The 24,425-nt window shown below is 46.9% G+C and overlaps 1 protein-coding gene across 2 annotated transcripts in view; it reads right to left on the bottom strand.

Annotated features, from left to right (window-relative positions):
• LOC112237214 (acid-sensing ion channel 2) overlaps positions 1-24,425 on the bottom strand; it is a 564,722-nt gene that overhangs the window by 227,103 nt on the left and 313,194 nt on the right. The window contains exon 1 of one of the 2 annotated variants that reach the window (XM_042307186.1): positions 7,471-9,634. The exons of the other annotated variant lie outside the window; for it this stretch is intronic. Coding sequence (XP_042163120.1) covers positions 7,471-8,163 — 693 coding nt within the window. The 5' untranslated portion in view covers positions 8,164-9,634. Of the gene's footprint in view, positions 1-7,470; positions 9,635-24,425 lie in introns of those variants that run through there. 2 annotated transcript variants of the gene reach the window in all.

Genomic DNA, 24,425 nt, shown 5'->3' with positions numbered 1-24,425 from the left:
CATGACCACACCCTGTCTATATCCTGTCTATATATCATGTATACACCCGGTCTAAATCCTGTCTATATACCATGTCTACACCCTATCTATATACCATGTCCACACCCTGTCTATAACCTGTCTATATACCATGTCTACACCCTGTCTATATACCATGTCTACACCCTCTCTATATACAATGTCCACATCCTGTCTATATCCTGTCTATATACAATGTCCACACCCTGTCTATACCCTGTCTATATACCATGTCTACACCCTGTCTATATACCATGTATACACCCTGTCTATATACCATGTCTACACCCTGTCTATATACCATGTCTACACCCTGTCTATATACCATGTCTACACTCTGTCTATATACCATGTCTACACCCTGTCTATATACCATGTCTACACTCTGTCTATATACCATCTCAACACCCTTTCTATATCCTGTCTATATACCATGTCTACACCCTGTCTATATACCATGTCTACACCCTGTCTATATACCATGTCTACACCCTGTCTATATCCTGTCTATATGCCATGTCTACACCCTGTCTATACCATGTCTACACTCTGTCTATATCCTCTCTATATACAATGTCCACACCCTGTCTATACCCTGCCTATATACCATGTCTACACCCTGTCTATATACCATGTATACACTCTGTCTATATACCATGTCTACACCCTGTCTATATACCATGTCTACACCCTGTCTATATCCTGTCTATATGCCATGTCTACACCTTGTCTATACCTTGTCTATATGTTTATATACCATGTCTACACCATGTCTACACCCTGTCTATATCCTGTCTATATACCATGTCTACACCCTATCTATATCCTGTCTATATACAATGTCCACACCCTGTCTATATCCTGTCTATATACCATGTCTATATCCTGTCTATATCCTGGCTATATACCATTTCTACACCCTGCCTATACCCTGTCTATATACCATGTCTACACCCTGTCTATATCCTGTCTATATACCATGTCTACAACCTGTCTATACCCTGTGTATATCCTGTCTATATACCATGTCTACACCCTGTTTATACCCTGTCTATTTACGATGTCTACACACTGTCTATATCTTGTCTATATACCGTGTCTACACCCGGTCGATAAACCATGTCTACACCATGTCTATACCCTGTCTATATACCATGTCTACACCATGTCTATACCCTGTCTATATACCATGTCTACACCATGTCTATACCCTGTCTATATACCATGTCTACACCCTGTCTATATACCATGTCTACACCATGTCTATACCCTGTCTATATACCATGTCTACACCATGTCTATACCCTGTCTATATACCATGTCTACACCCTGTCTATATACCATGTCTACACCATGTCTATACCCTGTCTATATACCATGTCTACACCATGTCTACACCCTGTCTATAGAAGAAAAAGAAACGCACACCTATTAAGACGAGGTGCTGGCTAGCGGAGTAGAAAACTTGAACATAAAAGAGAGCCGCACACTCTAGGAGCCCAGATGCAAAAATGTAATTCCCAACGTTTCGACAGCCAAGCTGTCTTAATCAGGGTATAATACCTGATGAAGACAGCTTGGCTGTCGAAACGTTGGTAATTACATTGTTGCATCTGAGCTCCTAGAGTGTGCGGCTCCCTTTTACCCTGTCTATATCCTGTCTATATACCATGTCTATACCCTGTCTATATACCATGTCTACACCATGTCTATATACCATGTCTACACCATGTCTACATCCTGTCTATATACCATGTCTACACCCTGTCTATATACCATGTCTACACCCTGTCTATACCTTGTCTATATACCATGTCTACACCCTGTCTATATCCTGTCTATATACCATGTCTACACCCTGTCTACACCCTGTCTATATACCATGTCTACACCCTGTCTATATACCATGTCTACACCCTGTCTATACCCTGTCTATATACCATGTCTACACCCTCTCTACAGCAGGGCTCCCGAGTGGTGTTGCGGTCTAAGGCACTGCATCTCAGTGCTAGAGGCGTCACTGCAGACCCTGGTTCAATTCCAGGCTGTATCACAACCGGCCATGATTGGGAGTCCCATAGGACGGCGCACATTTTGTCCAGCGTTGCCCGGGTTAGTGTTGACCGGGGTAGGTGGTCATTGTAAATAAGAATTTGTTCTCAACTGACTTACCTCGTTAATTTAAATAAAGGTTAAATAAAATAAAACTAATTCATAAAAAACACCCTGTCTACACACTGCCTGTACCCTGTATATACCCTGTCCGCACCCTGTCTGCCAACCTGTCTATACCCTGTATAGATTGCTCAGTCACAAAACTTCAGGAGCCACCATGGTGAGAATCCTAAATAAATTGATGTCTGTGTTGTAATCAGGATGAGCACCTCACTCCAGATGACTGAGATTGGTTTGAAACATTATTACAGGGACTTGGCCTGAGGGCATGTTTCTGATTAAGTAGCACATTGTTTGACGGCGTGCTGCTCTGCTCCTCGTCCTGTTCCGGACTGGGAGGCCGCCGATACAGAGGACTGATAGCAGGATCATTACAGAGCTAGTGCTGATCGGACGCTGAGTTTAAACTTAATGAAAGTCATCCATTTCTATGAAGCCATGGACACAAGGCTGACCATCTCAATAGGAGCATGAAGAGTGAGACCACTGCTTTGCACTCATTCAACTGTATTTATTGAAGGGGTGGAGGTTAATATTGCTCTGTTTGTGGGTTTTAATGCACAGCTGCTCAACATGTAAAGTGAAGTGAGAGTGGCTGAGAGCCTACAACTTGTGCTATAATGATTGACACATCAGTGAGGACTGTGGCAGTAGTCCCACATGAACACATGGGCACATACACTCTGTCTTCACAAACACAGTACTGCACGCATCACCTTCATTTGACACCCTTTCTGTTCTGCAGTGAGTTTTACAGGCTCTAGGGCCAATGGAGGGAGATAAGAAGAGAAAAATGAAATGCAAAAATAACATTTCAAAGAGTGTTTGAGTATTTGTGTCACCTCAGAGAAAACATCTGTCACTGTCACAGCACCATGAGAAGCACAAACACGGAGAGAGAGAGAGAGAGAGAGAGAGAGAGAGAGAGAGAGAGAGAGAGAGAGAGAGAGAGAGAGAGAGAGAGAGAGAGAGAGAGAGAGGCAATACAGTTTTCATGGGGCTGGCAATAGAGACTGTACCTTGTGATATGAAATGGCTCCCAGGCCAAGGCCACCACCTGGCTCAACAGTATTGCCCAACTCTAATCAACAGAACCATGGACAGGCCCTAACGAGCACGGAAGAAACTACAATAAACAGAGCAGATACTATACTGAACAAAAATATAAACGCAACATGTAAAGTGTTGGTCCCATGTTTCATGAGCGGAAATAAAAGATCCCAGAAATGTTCCATATGCACAACAAAAAAAAATTCTCTCAAATTCTGTGCACAAATTTGGTTACCTCCCTGATAGTGAGCATTTCTCCTTTGCCAAGATAATCCATCCACCTGAGGAAGCTGACTAAACAGCATGATCATTACTGTAACGGCCGTTGGTGGAAGAAGGTGAGGACCAAGGTGCAGCGTGGTACGTGTTCGGCATTTTATTTAATATAACTGAACACTAAATACAAAGTAACAAAAGGCACAACCGAAACAGGTCTGTCAGGTGCAACACACTAAACAGAAAATAACTACCCACAAATCATAGTGGGAAAACAGGCTACCTAAGTATGGTTCTCAATCAGAGACAACAATCGACAGCTGCCTCTGATTGGGAACCATACACAGGTGCCCCTTGTGCTGGGGACAATAAAAGGCCACTCTAAGATGTTCAGTTTTGTCACACAACACAATGCCACAGATCTCAAGTTTTGAGGGAGCGTGCAATTGACATGCTGACTGCATGAATGTCCATCAGAGCTGTTGCCAGGTAATTTAACAGGTTAATGTCTCTACCATAAGCAGCCTCCAACATTGTTTTAGAGAATTTGGCAGTACAGTACGTCCAACCGGCCTCACAACCGCAGACCACATATTAACCACGCCAGCCCAGGACCTTCACATCCGGCTTTTTCACCTGCGGGATCGTCTGAGACCAGCCACCCCAACAGCTGATGAAACTGAGGAGTCTGTCTGTAATAAAGCCACTTTGTTGGGAAAATCTCATTCTGATTGAATAGGCCTGGCTCCCCAGTGGATGTGCCTATGCCTTCTCTGGCCCACCCATGGTGGCGACCCTACCTAGTCATGTGAAATTCATAGATTAGGGCCAAATGAATTCATTTCAATTTACTGATTTCCTTATACAGTATGAAATGTAACTCAGTAAAATCTTTGAAATTGTTGCATGTTGCATTTATATTTTTGCTCAAGATAAGTAAATACTGTACAAAGCGAAAACTGGGTAACAGTTATGTGGAGGAAAAATGGTTTTGTTACAATCTAAATTCTATGAAAATGCTTGAGCTAAATGATGTTTTCACTGGGAATTGTCCCTGCTGTCCAGTAACCTCTTCATACACCCCACAAAGGAGGGATTTGTTATTGGCCCTTATCTCTGGGGCCGTAAATGCCTAAACAGTCTGATTCTTGTTCTGTCTTTGTAGGTTCAAAAGATCTTATCACTCCCCTATCTTTGACACATAGTCTGTGAGAACTGGTTAGAACCTGCTTTTATTTGTTTGAATGCTTTAAGGAAGTAGAGATAATTCCCTCTTATCTGTTTTGTAAACAGCTCTTTTTTTAAATTTATTTTTACCCTCTTTTCTCCCCAATTTCGTGGTATCCAATTAGTAATTACTATTTTGTCTCATCGCTCTACAACTCCCGTACGGGCTCGGGAGAGACGAAGGTCGAAAGAGATGCGTCCTCCGAAACACAACCCAACCAAGCCGCACTGCTTCTTAACACAGCGCGCATCCAACCCGGAATGTGTCGGAGGAAACACCATGCACCTGGCGACCTTGGTTAGCGTGCACTGCAGCCGGCACGCCACAGGAGTTGCGGGTGCGCGATGAGACAAGGATATCCCTACCTGCCAAACCCTCCCTAACCCGGACGACGCTAGGCCAATTGTGCGTCGCCCCACGGACCTCCCGGTCGCGGCCGGGAGCAGCTACAGGCTGCCATGTGTATTGCGCTGTCCAAGGTGCTGAAGCTGCAATCTAACTACAGTAATTCCCTAGTTTCTTTCTTGTTGTTTCTCTGACTGAAAAGTTATGTTAGCTAATTTGTTGAGAATGCAAAAATATTCCCTATTTGCTAAATGTGCCTTTCCCTGCCATGCTCTGTTCACGTGACACATGCATGCACCCGTTAGGACATAGGCTGGCTTACAGCTAATAATATCCAGAACATGTATTTATTGTTTCAATATTCAAGACTCCATGGCTCCAGTGTTGTTTAATTGATGTGTTATTTTGTTGTGTTCTGTTCTGTTTCCTTAATGCCTAGGCCATGGCCTAATTAGGCAGAACATTTAATTTGTTCTTTTATTTTCTACATAAAAAGCTTGATTGTATTTAAAGTCATGACTGACTGACTCATACTTATATGGGCTACTATATTACTGCATAATAATAATAATCCTAAGAAGAACCAGAAGAAGGTGGGTAAGCCAAGCGCTGTGTGCCACTGCCAAACAGGTGTTAGACATGGAGTCTTGAACATTGAAATGGAACAGTGTAAACAACACCTAACAAATAAGAAATCCTCGAGAGTCTGTTCTAAGGAAGAAATGCATTTTTCTGCCTACAAAGATTAAACACAGTTGCATTCCGACAGTTGCTGACATGTTGTGGTTCATTTGTTTAATTATTCAAGGCTGCCTTTGTTATTTCATTTTAAAACCTACTGTTGATGATATTAGCTTACATACTTTTATAATTCTGATAATAACAACAACAACAAAAAGAAGGAGAAAGAGATCAAGAAGGAGGAGAGGATTGAGCGCTGTGTGACCCATGTGTGTAAAGGTAGGCTACTATTCAAATATTTGTTTTCTGACCGTTTGGAACAGTGTAAACAATGTTGAATAGATGATAAGAAATCACAGATAATCTGATCTAACAAAAACAATTAGCTCACGGAACCAAACACACACTTCAAAACAGGCAACAGAAGAAGCATTTGTCTCATTTCTGAAGATACTGTATATACAGTATGGATGTCTTACTGTATAAACCCTGAGATCCACATACAACAGTATGGATGTCTTACTGTATAAACCATGAGATCCACATACAACAGTATGGATGTCTTACTGTATAAACCCTGAGATCCACATACAACAGTATGGATGTCTTACTGTATAAACCCTGAGATCCACATACAACAGTATGGATGTCTTACTGTATAAACCCTGAGATCCACATACAACAGTATGGATGTCTTACTGTATAAACTCTGAGATCCACATACAACAGTATGGATGTCTTACTGTATAAACTCTGAGATCCACATACAACAGTATGGATGTCTTACTGTATAAACCCTGAGATCCACATACAACAGTATGGATGTCTTACTGTATAAACCCTGAGATCCACATACAACAGTATGGATGTCTTACTGTATAAACGCTGAGATCCACATACAACAGTATGGATGTCTTACTGTATAAACCCTGAGATCCACATACAACAGTATGGATGTCTTACTGTATAAACCCTGAGATCCACATACAACAGTTGTTGATTATATTCAAGTTGGGTTTTCCCCTCTCATCACTTCTCTTAGACAAGGCTTGGGCTTTTCACTCTCTCCTCACTCTGCTCGCTTCCAACAATATCTCACGTTGTTGTAAAAACCATGGTAAATTAATAGTCTACTTAACTTGAACAAAAGAGCAATATGGTCTAGGGAAAGGTGCGTCCGTTTTCTAGAAATCAGACATCGTTTCGGTTTCGGGCTCATTACATTTATGGGATGTCGGACTAGGCCTGGGCTCGGGCTTCAGCTCATCGGGTTTGGGTCGGACCGGGCTAACATGTAAAGCCCCAATGAGAACTCTACCATTGGCTTCCTAGGCTAAAACAAATATAGCTTGTCCGCTCCATTGCAAGCTGCCTTATCCTCACTGATTGGTAAAGAAATGTAATGCTGAGCTAATGTAATAAAAGACAAATACTTCAGACATTTAAAAGGGAACAGAAAGGAATGATATAAACTGGTACTTTTTTTTGTTTCGAAACTAATCAGAACTTTTGCAGGTCGGAACAGTGGAATGGAACAAAACAAATAATGGTTCTGTTCAGAACAAAACGATTGGACATTTTTTTGGTTCCAAACCCTGCTGTTAACTACTGTGAACTTCAAGGAAAGAGATGAAACTCCATGAAAAGAGGAGAGACAACAGGTGAAATCAGATGAACAGTCTGGGAGGTTCAACCACCACACAGAGCTAAACTGTCAATGAAGAAGTGATTTAAGAGGGAGCTATGCTGAGACTTACAGAGGTGAAGTTCTGGGGACCGCACGGTTCTCCTCGGTACTTGCATGAGAGAAGCATTTCCTCTAGCTGGTGGCTCAACCGGTCCATAAACTCCAGGTTGCTGCCCTCAAAGTTTCTGGGGGGCAGGAACAGCCTGAAGTCAGACAGTTTGCTGAACCAGGCCTGGCTGTCCTCCTGCAGCAAATCCAGCACCATGGGTCTCACCGTCCGGTTGGCCAGCAGTAGGCCCAGCCAGTGGCCAGCAAAGTACAGGTCACTTTTGGTGAGCTTGTAGAGGCGGATTGGGTTGTTGTTGCAGATAGTGACTGTGGGGAAGGCCATCTCCTTGGCCCACTCTGTGTGGATCCGTGTGTAGGTGGGGAAGGAGAGCCAGTGGAGCAGGCGGTTGGAGGACCAGGACAGGAGCAGGCCCAATGAGGTGCACAGGGCCAGCAGCCAGAAGGCCCGACGGCCTATGGAGCCACCGGACACACACACATGCCTGAGGCCATGCAGACTTGTCCCAGTCAGCATTGTAGAGGTGATTGAGGACAGGCCTGGCCTTGCAGGGAGGCGCCGGCGGCCTCTCCTCACCACGACTGGGGATCCCTGCTGGAGACATCGCCCCTCCAGAGCCATGGCTGCCCACACCGCTCCTAGTACAGAGAGAAAGGCTTCATCTCCCAGCCAGGCCTCAGGGGCTGGGCCCCACATGGAGCTCCAGGGCACCGATATCCCCACTGATGTAATCCACACCTGGATTTGTGCTTATCTGACTCTGCTGTTACACACAATCCGTACAAGCTCCTCACACACAACCTCTCTCACACACACACATACTAACTCTCTTTCTCTGTCACAGTATCTTCTGTTTGTTGTTGTTGGTGTCTTGTTTTACTCTTTAGCTACTTGTTGGGCTTCTCCCACTCAGTCCATCTGGTTCCCTTGACCTGAAAGTACTCCACTCACCCAACTCAGCAGCAAAAAATACATTCAGCCATGCAAATATGCACCAAGCGATGCAGCTTCTACATGAGTGACTCCAGCATCCGCACCAGTTAGTGTAGCACAGAGCGAGAGAGGAAGAGACAGAGAATGAGAGAGAGAGAGAGAGAGAGAGAGAGAGAGAGAGAGAGAGAGAGAGAGAGGCAAGATGAGCTGAGAAGCACAGACAAAATGAAAGAACGGAAGGTTAAAGAAGAGAGCAGTGGGTCTGTTGTGGTTCTATCTGGTGCCGTCTGTCAAAGAACGGCTCGTCCTGCCGGTTCCCTCTGCTCTGTCGGCGCTCCTCTCTCTGCCGACCGAGGCTGCTGTCTTTTGGGACTTTGCCGTTGCTCCACTTCGATCAGTGATGCTCAGCCTCGTTCAACCTGCTAACCCTCCAACCCCACCACGGCCAGAGGCTGGACTTGTTTACATGACACCGCTAAAACGAGCAGCCGCACATCACTAATTGCCTTTGTGAGTCTACCTCGCTAATTTATTCTCCGGCTTTTTTTGTGAGCTCACTTTTATCTTCTTGATTTCCAGCCTTCCCCTCTTCCCATCTGTCACTCTCTCCCTATTCCCCCCTCCGTTCTCCTTTCTCTTCTCCTCCTCTCTTGACTGGAGGAGCGGGTGTTGTGTCCTGCGGGTGATAATGTGCGGCCAGCCCGTCTTGTGCGTGGAGCAGCCGCTTCTTAGTCCCAGATGCACGCAAACACTCATTCACACTGAGAAAGGAGCACATGCACACACACTGCGTTTCCCTGTGGAAAACCTGACCAGAGTCGATGGAAAATCTGTTCAGTCACGCTCAGATCCTGGTATCTCTCTCTCCCTCATTCTCTCGCTCCAGTTTTCTTTCACTCTCTGTTTCTCTCCCTCAGAACTGTGGCATTTCCAATCGTAACGCTCCTCTTGTTTTCTTCCTTTTCTAAAAATACTTCTCTCCAAATCAAATTCATTAACTTGCCCTCACGCTCCTCCTCCTCCTCGCCGATTGCCGTCAATCCTTCTTAGCTCCACCCCCAAACGGGCTCCTCCTCCTCCCATGAAGTAGATGTGTGCATTCTCTCTCTCTCTCTCTCTCTCTCGATGTCCGTCAATCCTTCTCAGCTCCACCCCCAAACGGGCTCCTCCTCCTCCCATAAAGTAGATGTGTGCATTCTCTCTCTCTCTCTCTCTCTCTATCTCTCTCTATCTCTCCCCCTCTCTCTCTCTCTCTCTCTCTCTCTCTCTCTCTCTCTCTCTCTCTCTCTCTCTCTCTCTCTCTCTCTCTCTCTCTCTCTCTCTCTCTCTCTCTCTCTCTCTCTCTCTCTCTCTCTCTCTCTCTCTCTCTCTCACTTCCCTTCCTTTGGATATTGCCCTATTATTTTCTGTATTCTCTTCCTCCTGTGCAGACAGACTGTTCCTCTGGTCCCCTCTCTCTCATCGGGCAGCGTGTTCTCTCTGTGCTCCTCTCCTCCTGCGGCACAGCTCTGTCCACCCAGCCAGTGAGAGAGCGAGCGATGAGTGTCTGTCTGAGAACGCCAGCGCTCTCTCTCTCTCTCTCTCTCTCTCTCTGTCTCTCTCTCTCCTCCCCCTATGTTTTGTCGGCTGCTGCCACGACTTACACAACAGGAGCAGAATGGGAGAGCAGGAGAGTGTGTGTGCACTCAGAGAGGGAGCCTGAGACAAACAGCATCATACTGAATTATTGCTTTGGCTGCTATACCCCCTTTCAAGCTTCAGGCTTGGTTTGCAGCCAACACTGTACATATGGCTTGTCGTCACCAACTAACTCTCATGACAACTTTGACTTGTCATGTCTCCTAACAGCATTGGCTCAGCTGTGCTCTTCAGTGAAATCACATGGGGGACCACTATCCTTCCCCTAACATTTACATCCCATTTACATCCACACACGTTCATATAGTGGACGTTTTTATTCACAAAGACGCCACACACATGTACTGTGTGCAATACAACGAAATGAGCAGTAGCGTAGATACTACATCCCTTCTGATAAGTATGGAGAGTTTTAGAGTGTTAGAGAACTACAGGGGTCATAGTACTGGAAGCACAATTCTGGCAAATAAACAATGCATGAGACAGTGAGACATGAGTGTAGTACAAATCATAATAGGTCAACAGAAAGTGCTGCACCTGCATGTCTGACTCAGTCAGTGGTTTGACTGGGCACCTCAGACAGTTCCAGCTACAGTCCACTCAGTACTGTCCAGTTGGCCTGTAGCAGTTATAACGTCATCATAACAATGCAGTCATTTAGTACCTCTTAACTTTTGAAAAAGATATATAATGATATATATAGATAATATATACAATAACGATATTGAATATTTAGGAGGAACAGTTTATGGTTACACATATCTCTTTTGGGGAAAAGAAAATCCCTAATGAAACTATAATCTCAGACACATTAATATTTGAATATCTCGGTTTGTAATATTGCTTCATTTGCATTTAAGATGAGGAAGAATTCTCCGAAATGCTTTTGACAGAGCATCCATCTGCTAATGACAAAGTGAAGTTTTTTTCCCTCCAAGTGAGAGGACTATTTTTCACATGTTTAATTGAGTTGCTCCTAGCTGTTCTCAGCTAACAGAGAGGAGAGAGTTGAATAGGAGCCCAGCTCAGAAAAACAGCAGAGACTATGTCTCAAATGGCACCCTATTTTCTATGGGCCCTGGTCAAAAGTGGTGCACTTTATGGAGAATAGGGTGCCATTTGGGACAAAGACTATAAGTACAGTAGAATCTGCCCTCTGTGTGTCCCCTATGACTAAGTCATTATCAAGCTGAATAACAACTGGTATCTGTGCTTATCCTGTATGACTCACTGGGGCTAAGTGAATTGTGTAGCTGTTATGGAAACACAAACGGCAACAGCGAAAGAGAAAATGTCTAATGTGCAGCATTATAACACATTGCGTTGGCTTGGCCGACATGCAGTTGTGTGACTTGTACGTGCTGTAATGCAATGCTTTCTGACAGCTCCATGTGATTTGATCACAGGAGATGTGATGAAAAAGCTTCTACACTGAGGGGTCATATACACACCCAGCCCACACACATGCCTAGAGAAACCCTTCACATAGAGGACCACGCACACACACACCCAGCCCACACACATGCCTAGAGAAACCCTTCACATAGAGGACCACGCACACACACACCCAGCCCACACACATGCCTAGAGAAACCCTTCACATAGAGGACCACGCACACACACACCCAGCCCACACACATGCCTAGAGAAACCCTTCACATAGAGGACCACGCACACACACACCCAGCCCACACACACAGCTAGAGAAACCCTTCACATAGAGGACCACGCACACACACACCCAGCCCACACACATGCCTAGAGAAACCCTTCACATAGAGGACCACATACACACACCCAGCCCACACACATGCCTAGAGAAACCCTTCACATAGAGGACCACATACACACACCCAGCCCACACACATGCCTAGAGAAACCCTTCACATAGAGGACCATGCACACACACACACACGCACACACAAGCGCACGCACACACACACACACACACACACACACACACACACACACACACACACACACACACACACACACACACACACACACACACACACACACTCGCACACACACACACACGCACACACACACGCACACGCACAGACATGCCTAGAGAAACCCATCACATAGAGGACCACGCACACACACACACACACACACACACACACACACACACACACACACACACACACACACACACACACACACACTTTCAAAACCACAAATAACAATCATGTAAAAGGAAAACTGTAAACACATAGAAGATGTAATATAATGTATAATGTATATCTCACACATATCATGAACATGCACCCGTTTCTTCTAATGCACCGCCTTGCAGCCTAAAGGACTGCAGAGCCAGTCCTTTATCCAGTCTGAATCCATCCAGCAGCAGCATAATTAGATGAGGAGTGTTATTCAGGGCCCAGCTAGCATCAGTATAGAGGAGAACAGCTCAAAGGTTCAACATAAATATCCAATTAGCCAGCCTCCAAAACATCAGGGGAGTCCGATATTAATCAGAGATATACCCCTGAACCATCTGATTCAATTACACGCATTCTTCTGTCCACAATGATTTGTGCATCTACTGTGTAATACCCCCAGTCCTTCATCAACAAACACCATCCAGGATTCAAGGACTGGACAATACTACAATAATCATGAAAAAATGATGTGCGGAAAGGGTATAAAGGCTATTATGATTTCCATAGATGAAATGCATCTCTTCTCTCAGGACTTCGAGGCAGACAGAAAATCAACACACACATGCAGATTCCCTCATCAAGGATTTGAATCACAAAAAGACGGCTTGAGGGTCGCTAACGCTTTACCCCTTCTGAGGGAGAGAAGCAGTGACGTGGGGAGCAGATGAAAGATGAGCAGGATGAGGAGACAGTGTGCAGAACTGCCATCCATCAAATCCACAGCATGCATTAAGATGACACCAATAACAGGCGATCCATGGCTTTTCTGTATTTTAGGAGTTTTTTAATCGAGCGTAGTCACACTTGTCTGGCTGTAGGTGTAGCAGGGCCTCCCCTGGCTTCAAACACCGCCTCCTCTCTAAATGAAAGGGAGGGCTGCTGCTGAGCTGTAGGGTGGTAATAGATTGAATGTTCCCTTTGTGGGTGAGTTCTTAGAGCTCACTGCAGTCATTATGGCTATTAGTTGTTGTCATGGCATGGAATAATCATCAGTTGGCTTGATGAAATGAGAGGAGTTAGGGGGATTGGGTCTGTTTGTTGTATCCCAATCATAACCCTGCTGCTCTGTAGTGTGTAGTCTCTGATTGGATGTTGTACGACAGCCATCATCATCACTAACACCACAGAGCGAGGACAGTAATAGCTATGCAATCTGGTATCGACCACACTCAACCTCTCCAAATGGATGGGATGCCTCAGGATCATTCAGGTGTTTGTTTGTCTACTGTGATCTGGTCTGGTGTAGACACACTTCATGTTGTTGCTATGTTAATTATATAGTCAAGTGTGATCAAACATTCCTTAGTGGGGTGCAGGACCAATAGAAATAGAGCTGGCACTCATAAGCCCCACCACATACCTTTATTCATAAACAAACTACGTTTCCATCCTGCAAGGATCTTCGTCAGGTCACTGTGTTATTTATATATAAATATATTCACTTCTTATTATGTCTTACTGTGCAAGATATTGATCTTTCAAATAGATCCACACCATTACAGCGCCTTAGTTATAGTGCATAGACCAACAGCTACTGTTGGTTTGTAGAGAGACAGCATGTGAAACATGCTTTAGCCCGTTTAGATTGTCTGCAGTGGAAGACGAAGCTTCTCATGAAGGTTGATCCAGGCTGGTGTTCTAGCTAATCTGGCTCTAGAGAATGAGGTGAGATAAATGACTCCTGGTCCTCCAGTATACCAGGGAAAGACTGTCATACCACAGAAAGAAGTAGGAGCCAGATACTTCACAGGATGTGATGTATAAATCTGAAGCATCCGTTTACAACTTCTTCTCACCACCATATAAGACCAGTGGAGGGAAGTGGGAGAAGATGGAGCTAGATGAAACTTGGCCGACATTCCGCACATTTTCTCATTGATGAAACATTCAATCTCAATACAGTTTTCTTTTCCCCAAAACTACAATCTGTTATGAACAGAGCGCACTAAGTTTTGTAGACTTGACCCTTTAAAAAACGTTTCTAAACATTGCATTGTTTAGAAGGAGCGCAAGGACGACTTGAGTAACTTCACACACACAGTTCACAGAGTAGGCGTTCCCTAATGGAAATATGCAAATATATGTTAGAACACACCAGTAGGATCTTGCTAGCTCGTGCTTGGCTCTGCCCACCTTCTTGCTTGTTCTGCACACTATGCTTAATTTGCTCCCATTGGAAACGACGTCAATGATCTTGGGTTAGTTACCAGTTAGCGGTTAGTTACCAGCATACCTTACAAGGTGTGACGGTGATGAAGGGTCCCCCTGAGAGTTCAGCTGCAGTTAATCAAAATACACTGAACAAAAATATAAACACAACATGTAAAGTGTTGGTCACTTGTTTAATGAGCTGAATTAAAATACCACAGAAATGTTCCATACTCACGGAATTATAATTTATTTCAAATTTTGTTCACAAATTTGTACATCCCTGTTAATGAGCATTTCTCCTGCCAAGATAATCCATCCACCTGACAGGTGTGGCATTTCAATACGCTGATTAAACAGCATGATCATTACACAGGTGCACGTTGTGCAGGGGACAATAAAAGGCCGCTCTAAAATGTGCAGTTTTGTCACACAACACAATGCCACAGATGTCTCAAGTTTTGAGGGAGCGTGCAATTGGCATGCTGACTGCAGGAATGTCCACCAGAGCTGTTAACAGAGAATTGAATGTTAATGTCTTACCACCTCCAAGGTAATTACCACCTCCAAGGTCATTTTAGAGAATTTGGCAGTACGTCCAACCAGTCTCACAACTGCAGACCAAGTGTAACCACGCCAGTCCAGGACCTCCACATCCGGCTTTCACCTGTGGGATCATCTTGCACAACCAAATCATTTCTGCACAAACTGTCAGGGAAGCTCATTTGCCGTCGTCCTCACCAGGGTCTTGACCTGACTGCAGTTTGGCGTCGTAACCGATTTCAGTTGGCAAATGCTCATCTGTGAAGTGTGCTCTTCACAGATGAATATCGGTTTCAACTGTATGGGGCAACAGCTCCATTGTGTGATCGAGCGGTTTGCTTCTGTCAATGTTGTGAGCAGGGTGCCCCATGGTGGCAGTGGGGTTAGGGTATGGGCAGGCATAAGCTATGAACAACGAACACAATGGTATATTATCGATGGCAATTTGAATGTACAGAGATACTGTGATGAGATCGTGAGGCCCGACATCACCTCATGTTTATACTCACCAGACGAGTCACCCATTGAGCATGTTTGGGATGCTATGGATCGACGTGTAAGACAGTGCTATCCATATCGCCCCAATATCCAGCAACTTCGCACATCCATTGAAGAGGAGTAGGACCACCTTCCACAGGCCACAATCAACAGCCTGATCAACTCCATGCGAAGGAGATGTGTCGCGCTGCATGAGGCAAATGGTGTTCACACCAGATACTGACGGGTTTTCTGATACACGACCCTACTTTTCTTTTAAGCTTTCTGTTACCAACAGATGCATATCTATATTCCCAGTTATGTGAAATTTATAGATCCGGGCCTAATTTATTTATTTCATTTGTCTGATTTCCGTATATGAACTGTAACTCAGTAAAATATTTGAAATTGTTACATGTTGCGTTTATATTTTTTGTTCAGTACAATTTATTGAGGAATCAATAGGACCAATAGGAAGGCATCCAGGACTATTGGTGACTTCTATACATATATACTACTATACATATATACTACTATACATATATACTACTATACATATATACTACTATACATATACACTACTATACATATATACATATATACTACCATACATATATACATATATACTACTGTACATATATACTACTATACATATACACTACTATACATATATACATATATACTACTATACATATATACTACTATACATATATACTACTATACATATATACTACTATACATATACACTACTATACATATATACTACTATACATATATACTACTATACATATACACTACTATACACATATACATATATACTACTATACATATATACTACTATACATATACACTACTATACATATATACTACTATACATATATACTACTATACATATACACTACTATACACATATACATATATACTACTATACATATATACTACTATACATTTGGCAAAGCAATGGCCAACATTTAACACAGCTCAATGCCTTTGTATCTCAAGGTTTGTGTGAAGAAAAAGTCATTCGTGTTGTATCGTGCTTTCATCATCTGTGCCTGTCATGTCTCCACCCACAAACAGGTACATGACTGCACACATTGTCTGATGGGGGTCCTATCAATGCAGAGATGCCATCTCTCTGATTAAGGTGCACTGAAATGAACTAGAAAGAGGTCGTAAACCCGTCTCACAAACAGGAGTACTGTATGTACACTGGTGCTGTGATATACATGCTCAGGGGTGCTATAATTTAGAGTGAATGGGGGTGTGACAACACCAACCCCATGCTCTCTTCTGAGTCCCTTAATTCCCTGTTTCAATTCCTGTCTCTGTCATCCTGCGTCTGTCATCAGGGCTGCGTGGGGAGTAAGGAGGTGAATTCATCAGGGAAGGGAAATAGACAGAGCAGGTAGAGGGGTATGATAGACAGTAGCTCTGTGCTGCTGTGCCTGCTGCTCAGGATACTGCAGCTGAAGAACACGGCAACAGGCTAAAGGAGAGGAGAGTGTGGATGGCTGCCTGCATGCATCACACAGCCCTGACACTGAGAGAAGAGAGAGCTGTCCGTGTGTGGGGGACTGCTGTTTCCCTCTGATAAAAGCTAGCATATTGTTCCCTCTCTGGGCTCAGTCTTTCATGGTGAAACGGTTGCAGACAGAAACCAAACAGGAGCCCATGGCCAACGTACTAATCTGCTCTCTGTGAATAGAGTGGTCATGTTGTAACTGTTTGTTTAAGATGAATCTCTACAGGTTTGAGGAGTGTGTTTCCCACCTGCCTGTGAGAGGATTTCACCTGTTGGGCCAGTCCTGACAGTCAGGGTTGGGTAGGTTATTTTCTTAAAGTAATCTGTTACAGTTACTAGTTATCAGTCCAGTAATCAGATTGGATTACCCAAACTCAGTAACATAATCTGATTACTTGTCACGTTCTGACCTTTATTTCCTTTGTTTTGTATTTATTTAGTATGGTCAGGGCGTGAGTTGGGTGGGCAGTCTATGTTTATTTTTCTAGGTTTTGGGTATTTCTCTGTTTCGGCCTAGTATGGTTCTCAATCAGAGGCAGGTGTCATTAGTTGTCTCTGATTGAGAATCATACTTAGGTAGCCTGGGTTTCACTGTGTGTTTGTGGGTGATTGTTCCTGTCTCTGTGTTTGCACCAGATAGGACTGTTTAGGTTTTCGCACATTTATTGGTTTGTTAGTGTAACGATCTGAGTGTAGTGGGTGAGGAGTCAAGCGCAGGAAGCAGAGAGTTCAGGTGAGTGCTATTTTAATGCACCGACAAACGGCGAACATAAGCCAACCCTCACGAACACACAGGGCGTAATGAACAAACAAATGCCCCCAAACAGGGGGACTTAAAACGGTCCAGGGAAAACCCTCAAAATGGGAAAAACACAAAACCCATAGACGTGCACACAAGTACACTAAACAGATGGTCACAATAATTAATCCCGCACAAGGAACTCTGCGGGCCGACTGACTAATAAAGCCTACTACCTAATTCAAAACAGGTGCACTCAATCAACACATAAGGAGGGGGAGGAAAATAATCAGTAGCAGCTAGTAGGCCGGCGACGACGACCGCCGAGCGCCACCCGAACGGGAAGGGGAGTGTCCTTCGGTCGGAGTCGTGACAGTACCCCCGCGCTGACACCGGCCTCGAGGTCGACCCGGAGGACGAGGCGCAGGGCGATCCGGATGGAGGCGATGGAAATCCCTCAACATTGACGGATCCAAAATGTCCCTGGTGGGTACCCAGCACCTCTCCTCCGGACCGTACCCCTCCCAGTCCACGAGGTACTGCAGGCCCCTCACCCGGCGTCTCGAGTCCAGAATGGCCCGTATCGTATACGCCGGGGACCCCTCGATGTCCAGAGGGGGAAGAGGGACCTCCAGTACCTCACCGTCCTGTAGGGGACCAGCTACCACCGGCCTGAGGAGAGACACATGAAACGAGGGGTTAATACGATAATAGGAAGGGAGTTGTAATCGATAACACACCTCGTTTATTCTCCTCAGGACTTTGAACGGCCCTACACACTGCGAGAGCTAGACCCTGTCCCCTGGTACAAACACGGAGGCCTCACTGCGGTGGCGGTCAGCACTCCTTTTCTGCCGTCCACTAGCCTGTTGAAGGGATTCCTGGACGACCCTCCAGGTCTCTTTGGAGCGCTGCACCCATTCCTCCACCGCAGGACCGGCTGGTACCCCAACACACACTGAAAGGGGGACACATTAGTAGAGGAGTGGCGTAGTGAGTTCTGGGCCATTTCAGCCCAGGGGATGTATCTCGCCCACTCCCCTGGCCGGTCCTGGCAGTACGACCGCAGAAACCTACCCACCTCCTGGTTTACTCTCTCCACCTGCCCATTACTTTCGGGGTGATAACCGGAAGTCAGGCTGACCGAGACCCCCAGACGCTCCATGAATGCCCTCCATACTCGGGACGTGAACTGGGGGCCCCGATCAGAAACAATGTCCTCCGGCACCCCGTAGTGCCGGAAGACGTGGGTGAATAATGCCTCCGCAGTCTGTAGGGCTGTTGGGATACCGGGCAACGGGAGGAGACGGCAGGACTTAGAGAACCGATCCACAATCACCAGAACCGTGGTGTTCCCCTGAGACGGGGGAAGGTCGGTCAGGAAATCTACGGATAGATGTGACCATGGCCGTTGTGGAACGGGGAGGGGTTGTAACTTCCCTCTAGGAAGGTGCCTAGGAGCCTTACTCTGGGCGCATACCGAACAGGAGGAGAAATAAACCTTAACGTCCCTAGCCAAGGTAGGCCACCAATACCTCCCCCAAAGGCTCCCCACTGTCTTCCTCACCCCAGGGTGACCCGAGGAGGGTAGGACGTGAGCCCACCGAATCAGTTGGTCCCGAACACCAAGCGGCACGTACCTCCGCCCCGCCGGACACTGAGGAGGCGCGGGTTCAGCCCGTAACGCCCGCTCGATGTCCGAGTCCACCTCCCATACCACCGGTGCCCTCAGCTTTGAGGCCGGAAGGATGGGAGTAGGTTCGGCGGACCTATCCTCCGTGTCGTAAAGGCGAGACAGTGCGTCCGCCTTCACGTTCTGGGAGCCCGGTCTATATGATAAAGTGAACCGGAATCGAGTGAAAAACATGGCCCACCTTGCCTGCCGCGGGTTCAGTCTCCTAGCTGCCCGAATATACTCCAGATTTTGGTGGTCGGTCCAGATGAGAAAGGGGTGCTTAGCCCCCTCAAGCCAGTGTCTCCACACCTTCAGAGCCCTGACCACCGCTAACAACTCCCGGTCCCCACATCATAGTTACGCTCCGCTGGGCTGAGCTTACTCGAGAAGAAAGCGCAGGGGCGGAGTTTTGGTGGCGTACCCGAGCGCTGTGATAGCACGGCACCCACCCCAGCCTCGGACGCGTCCACCTCCACTATGAATGCTAGAGAGGGGTCCGGATGCGCCAACACGGGTGCATCCGTGAACAGCGCCCTCAACCTATTGAAAGCTCTGTCCGCCTCTGCTGACCATCGCAACCGCACCGGGCCCCCCTTTAGCAGTGAGGTAATTGGAGCTGCTACCTGGCCAAAACCCCGGATAAACCTCCGGTAGTAGTTGGCAAAACCCAAAAACCGCTGCACCTCCTTTACCGTGGTTGGAGTCGGCCAATTACGCACGGCCTTACTGCGGTCACCCTCCTTCTTCTTCACAAAAAAGAAACTTGAGAAGGGTGAAATGGAGGACCGAATGTACCCCTGTCCCAGAGACTCCGTGATATATGTCTCCATAGCCATCGTCTCCTCTTGGGACAATGGGTACACGTGACTCTTGGGAAGCGCAGCGTTACCCTGGAGATCTATCGCACTATCCCTTCCCGGTCGATGTGGTGGTAATTTAGTCGCCTTCTTTTTACTAAAAGCGATTGCCAAATCGGCATACTCGGGGGGAATGCACACTGTGGGACCCTGGTCTGGACTTTCCACCGAGGTGGCACCGACGGAAACTCCCAGGCACCTTCCAGAACACTCCTCTGACCACCCCTGGAGAACCCCCTGTTTCCACAAAATTTTAGGATTGTGCCGGGCCAGCCAGGGAATCCCTAACACCACTGGAAACGCAGGCGAATCAATAATATAGAGACTGATACGCTCCTTATGATTCCCCTGCGTTACCATGTCCAGTGGGATCGTGGTCTCCCCGACCACCCCTGACCCTAATGGTCGGCTATCTAGGGAGTGCACGGGAAAGGGAGAATCTATCGGCACAAGCGGAACACCTAATTTAATAGCAAGTCCGCGATCCATAAAGTTCCCAGCTGCGCCTGAATCGACTAGCGCCCTATGCTGGGAAGAGGGAAAACATTTAAGGAAAAAAATCAAGACAAACATGTGACCAACAGGGGGTTCTGGGTGAGTTTGGTGCTGACTCACCTGGGGTGATCGAGAAATGTTCCGCCTGCCATCTCGACTCCCAGACGGACCCCCCCAGCACCGATCGGCCGTGTGTCCTCTCCGACCACAGTTGGTGCAGAGGGAGCCTCCTCCTCTGGTACCCCTCGGCAAAGCCCCTCCCAAATCCATCGGAACAGGAGTGGAGGTGCTGGGTGGTGGAACACACAGGACCCTCTCCGAACGCCCGCGGGCAGCCAGCAGATTGTCCAGTCGGATGGACATGTCAATTAGCTCATCCAAGGAAAGAGCGGTGTCCCGACACGCTAGCTCCCTGCGGACGTCCTCCCGGAGACTACACCTGTAGTGGTTGATAAGGGCCCTGTCGTTCCACCCGGATCCTGCTGCCAAGGTACGGAACTCCAACGCGTAATCCTGGGCGCTCCTCTTCTCCTGCTGGAGATGGAATAGTCGTTCTCCCGCCGCTCGGCCATCTGGAGGATGGTCAAACACGGCGCGGAAGCGGCGAGAAAACTCGGGGTAGTGCTCCTTAGCTGAGTCTGGGCCATTCCAAACTGCATTTGCCCACTCCAGAGCACGACCCGTGAGGCAGGAGATGAGGACATTCACCCTCTCCGCTCCCGAGGGAGTAGGTCTGACGGTGGCCAGGTACAGTTCTAACTGGAGTAAGAACCCCTGGCACCCTGCTGCCGCTCCATCGTAGACCCTCGGGAGCGTAAGACGGAGGGTGCTGGAGTCGGGAGATGGGGAGTCCTGAGGAGGGGGGGCCGAAGGTGGAGAGGGGAGACCGCTTCTCTCCCATCGGTCCATTCTCTCCATCACCAGATCCATCGCCGTTCCGATCCGATGGAGAACAGTGGTGTGATGTAGAACCCTCTCTTCCATCGATGGGAGGGGAGTGGCTGTTGCTCCTGCTGACTCGGCGAACATAAGCCAACCCTCACGAACACACAGGGCGTAATGAACAAACAAATGCCCCCAAACAGGGGGACTTAAAACGGTCCAGGGAAAACCCTCAAAATGGGAAAAACACAAAACCCATAGACGTGCACACAAGTACACTAAACAGATGGTCACAATAATTAATCCCGCACAAGGAACTCTGCGGGTCGACTGACTAATAAAGCCTACTACCTAATTCAAAACAGGTGCACTCAATCAACACATAAGGAGGGGGAGGAAAATAATCAGTAGCAGCTAGTAGGCCGGCGACGATGACCGCCGAGCGCCACCTGAACGGGAAGGGGAGTGTCCTTCGGTCGGAGTCGTGACAGTTAGTTATTTCATGTCTAGTTCCTTTATGAAAGAACATGAATAACCACCACGCTGCATTTAGGTCCGCTTCTCCTTCACCACAGGAAAACCCTTACATTACTTTCCATTACTTGTGGATGACTTTCCCCTTAAGAGGCATTAGAAGAAGTCAAAAAGGATCCATCAAACACATTTGGTGTGTTATTGTAGTAGTCTTTGACTTATGGTCAGACTCGTTCAGCTGGAACTTAAATGTGCTCCTTTTTTTAACACTGCATTGAATGGCAGAAAGGTATCAATGTATTTTTTTCTGTTGTTGTAACTGATTACAGTTACAGTTATTTTTCAATCGGATCACATGTAATCAGTTACGCACCAACCCTGCTGACAGTGCATTAGCTAGGCCTCAGGGTGTTGTGGATAGTGGTCACTACAACCCTATCTGTCACAGTACTCTAGTCTAGAGTATCATCCTGGTCCCCTGGCAGAGAGAGAGTCCACACGACAGAGGAATGGACAGAGACAACACTCCACTGATTTGAGAGTGCATGTGGTGTGTGCCTGTGTCTGTATGTACACTACTGTTCAAAAGTTTGGGGTCACTTAGAAATGTCCTTGTATTTGAAAGAAAAGCAAAAAAATTTTGTCCATTAAAATAACATCAAATCGATCAAAAATACAATGTAGACATTGTTAATGTTGTAAATGACTACTGTATCTGGAAAACAGCTGATTTTTCATGGAATATCTACTTAGGTATACAGAGGCCCTTGATCAGCAACCGTCACGCCTGTGTTCCAATGGCTAATCCAAGTTTACCATTTTAAAAGGCTAATTGATCAGAAGAAAACCCTTTTGCAATTATGTTAGCACAGCTGAAAACTGTTGTTCTGATTAAAGAAACAATAAAACTGGCCTTCTTTAGAATGGTATCTGGAGCATCAGCGTTTGTGGGTTCGATTGCAGGCTCAAAATGGCCAGAAACAAAGAGCTTTCTTCTGAAACTCGTCAGTCTATTCTTGTTCTGAGAAATGAAGGCTACTACTCCCCCTTCCAGTACCCTGTAGCCCTCTACCTACTCCCCCTTCCAGTGCCCTGTAGCCCTCTACCTACTCCCCCTTCCAGTACCCTGTAGCCCTCTACCTTCTCCCACTTCCAGTACCCTGTAGCCCTCTACCTTCTCCCACTTCCAGTACCCTGTAGCCCTCTACCTACTCCCCCTTCCAGTACCCTGTAGCCCTCTACCTACTCCCCCTTCCAGTACCCTGTAGCCCTCTACCTACTCCCCCTTCCAGTACCCTGTAGCCCTCTACCTACTCCCCTTCCAGTACCCTGTAGCCCTCTACCCACTCCCCTGCCCCTTCCAGTACCCTGTAGCCCTCTACCTACTCCCCCTTCCAGTACCCTGTAGCCCTCTACCTACTCCCCCTTCCAGTACCCTGTAGCCCTCTACCTACTCCCCCTTCCAGTGCCCTGTAGCCCTCTACCTACTCCCCTGCCAGTACCCTGTAGCCCTCTACCTTCTCCCACTTCCAGTACCCTGTAGCCCTCTACCTTCTCCCACTTCCAGTACCCTGTAGCCCTTTACCTACTCCCCCTTCCAGTACCCTGTAGCCCTCTACCCACTCCCCTTCCAGTACCCTGTAGCCCTCTACCTACTCCCCTTCCAGTACCCTGTAGCCCTCTACCTACTCCCCCTTCCAGTACCCTGTAGCTCTCTACCTACTCCCCTGCTCTTTCCAGTACCCTGTAGCCATCTACCTACTCCCCTTCCAGTACCCTGTAGCCATCTACCTACTCCCCTTCCAGTACCCTGTAGCCCTCTACCTACTCCCCTTCCAGTACCCTGTAGCCCTCTACCTACTCCCCCTTCCAGTACCCTGTAGCCCTCTACCTACTCCCCTTCCAGTACACTGTAGCGCTCTACCTACTCCCCTGCTCCTTCAAGTACCCTGTAGCCTTCTACCTACTCCCCTTCCAGTACCCTGTAGCCCTCTACCTACTCCCCTTCCAGTGCCCTGTAGCCCTCTACCTACTCCCCATTCCAGTACCCTGTAGCCCTCTACCTTCTCCCACTTCCAGTACCCTGTAGCTCTCTACCTACTCCCCTGCTCCTTCAAGTACCCTGTAGCCATCTACCTACTCCCCCTTCCAGTACCCTGTAGCCATCTACCTACTCCCCTTCCAGTACCCTGTAGCCCTCTACCTACTCCCCCTTCCAGTACCCTGTAGCCCTCTACCTACTCCCCCTTCCAGTACCCTGTAGCCCTCTACCTACTCCCCTTCCAGTACACTGTAGCGCTCTACCTACTCCCCTGCTCCTTCAAGTACCCTGTAGCCTTCTACCTACTCCCCCTTCCAGTACCCTGTAGCCCTCTACCTACTCCCCCTTCCAGTGCCCTGTAGCCCT

This window comes from Oncorhynchus tshawytscha, linkage group LG27, assembly GCF_018296145.1.
Source record: "Oncorhynchus tshawytscha isolate Ot180627B linkage group LG27, Otsh_v2.0, whole genome shotgun sequence".
Lineage (NCBI taxonomy): Eukaryota > Metazoa > Chordata > Actinopteri > Salmoniformes > Salmonidae > Oncorhynchus > Oncorhynchus tshawytscha.
Note: the sequence above shows the minus strand (reverse complement) of the source record. Positions and strands in the feature narration are given on the sequence as shown.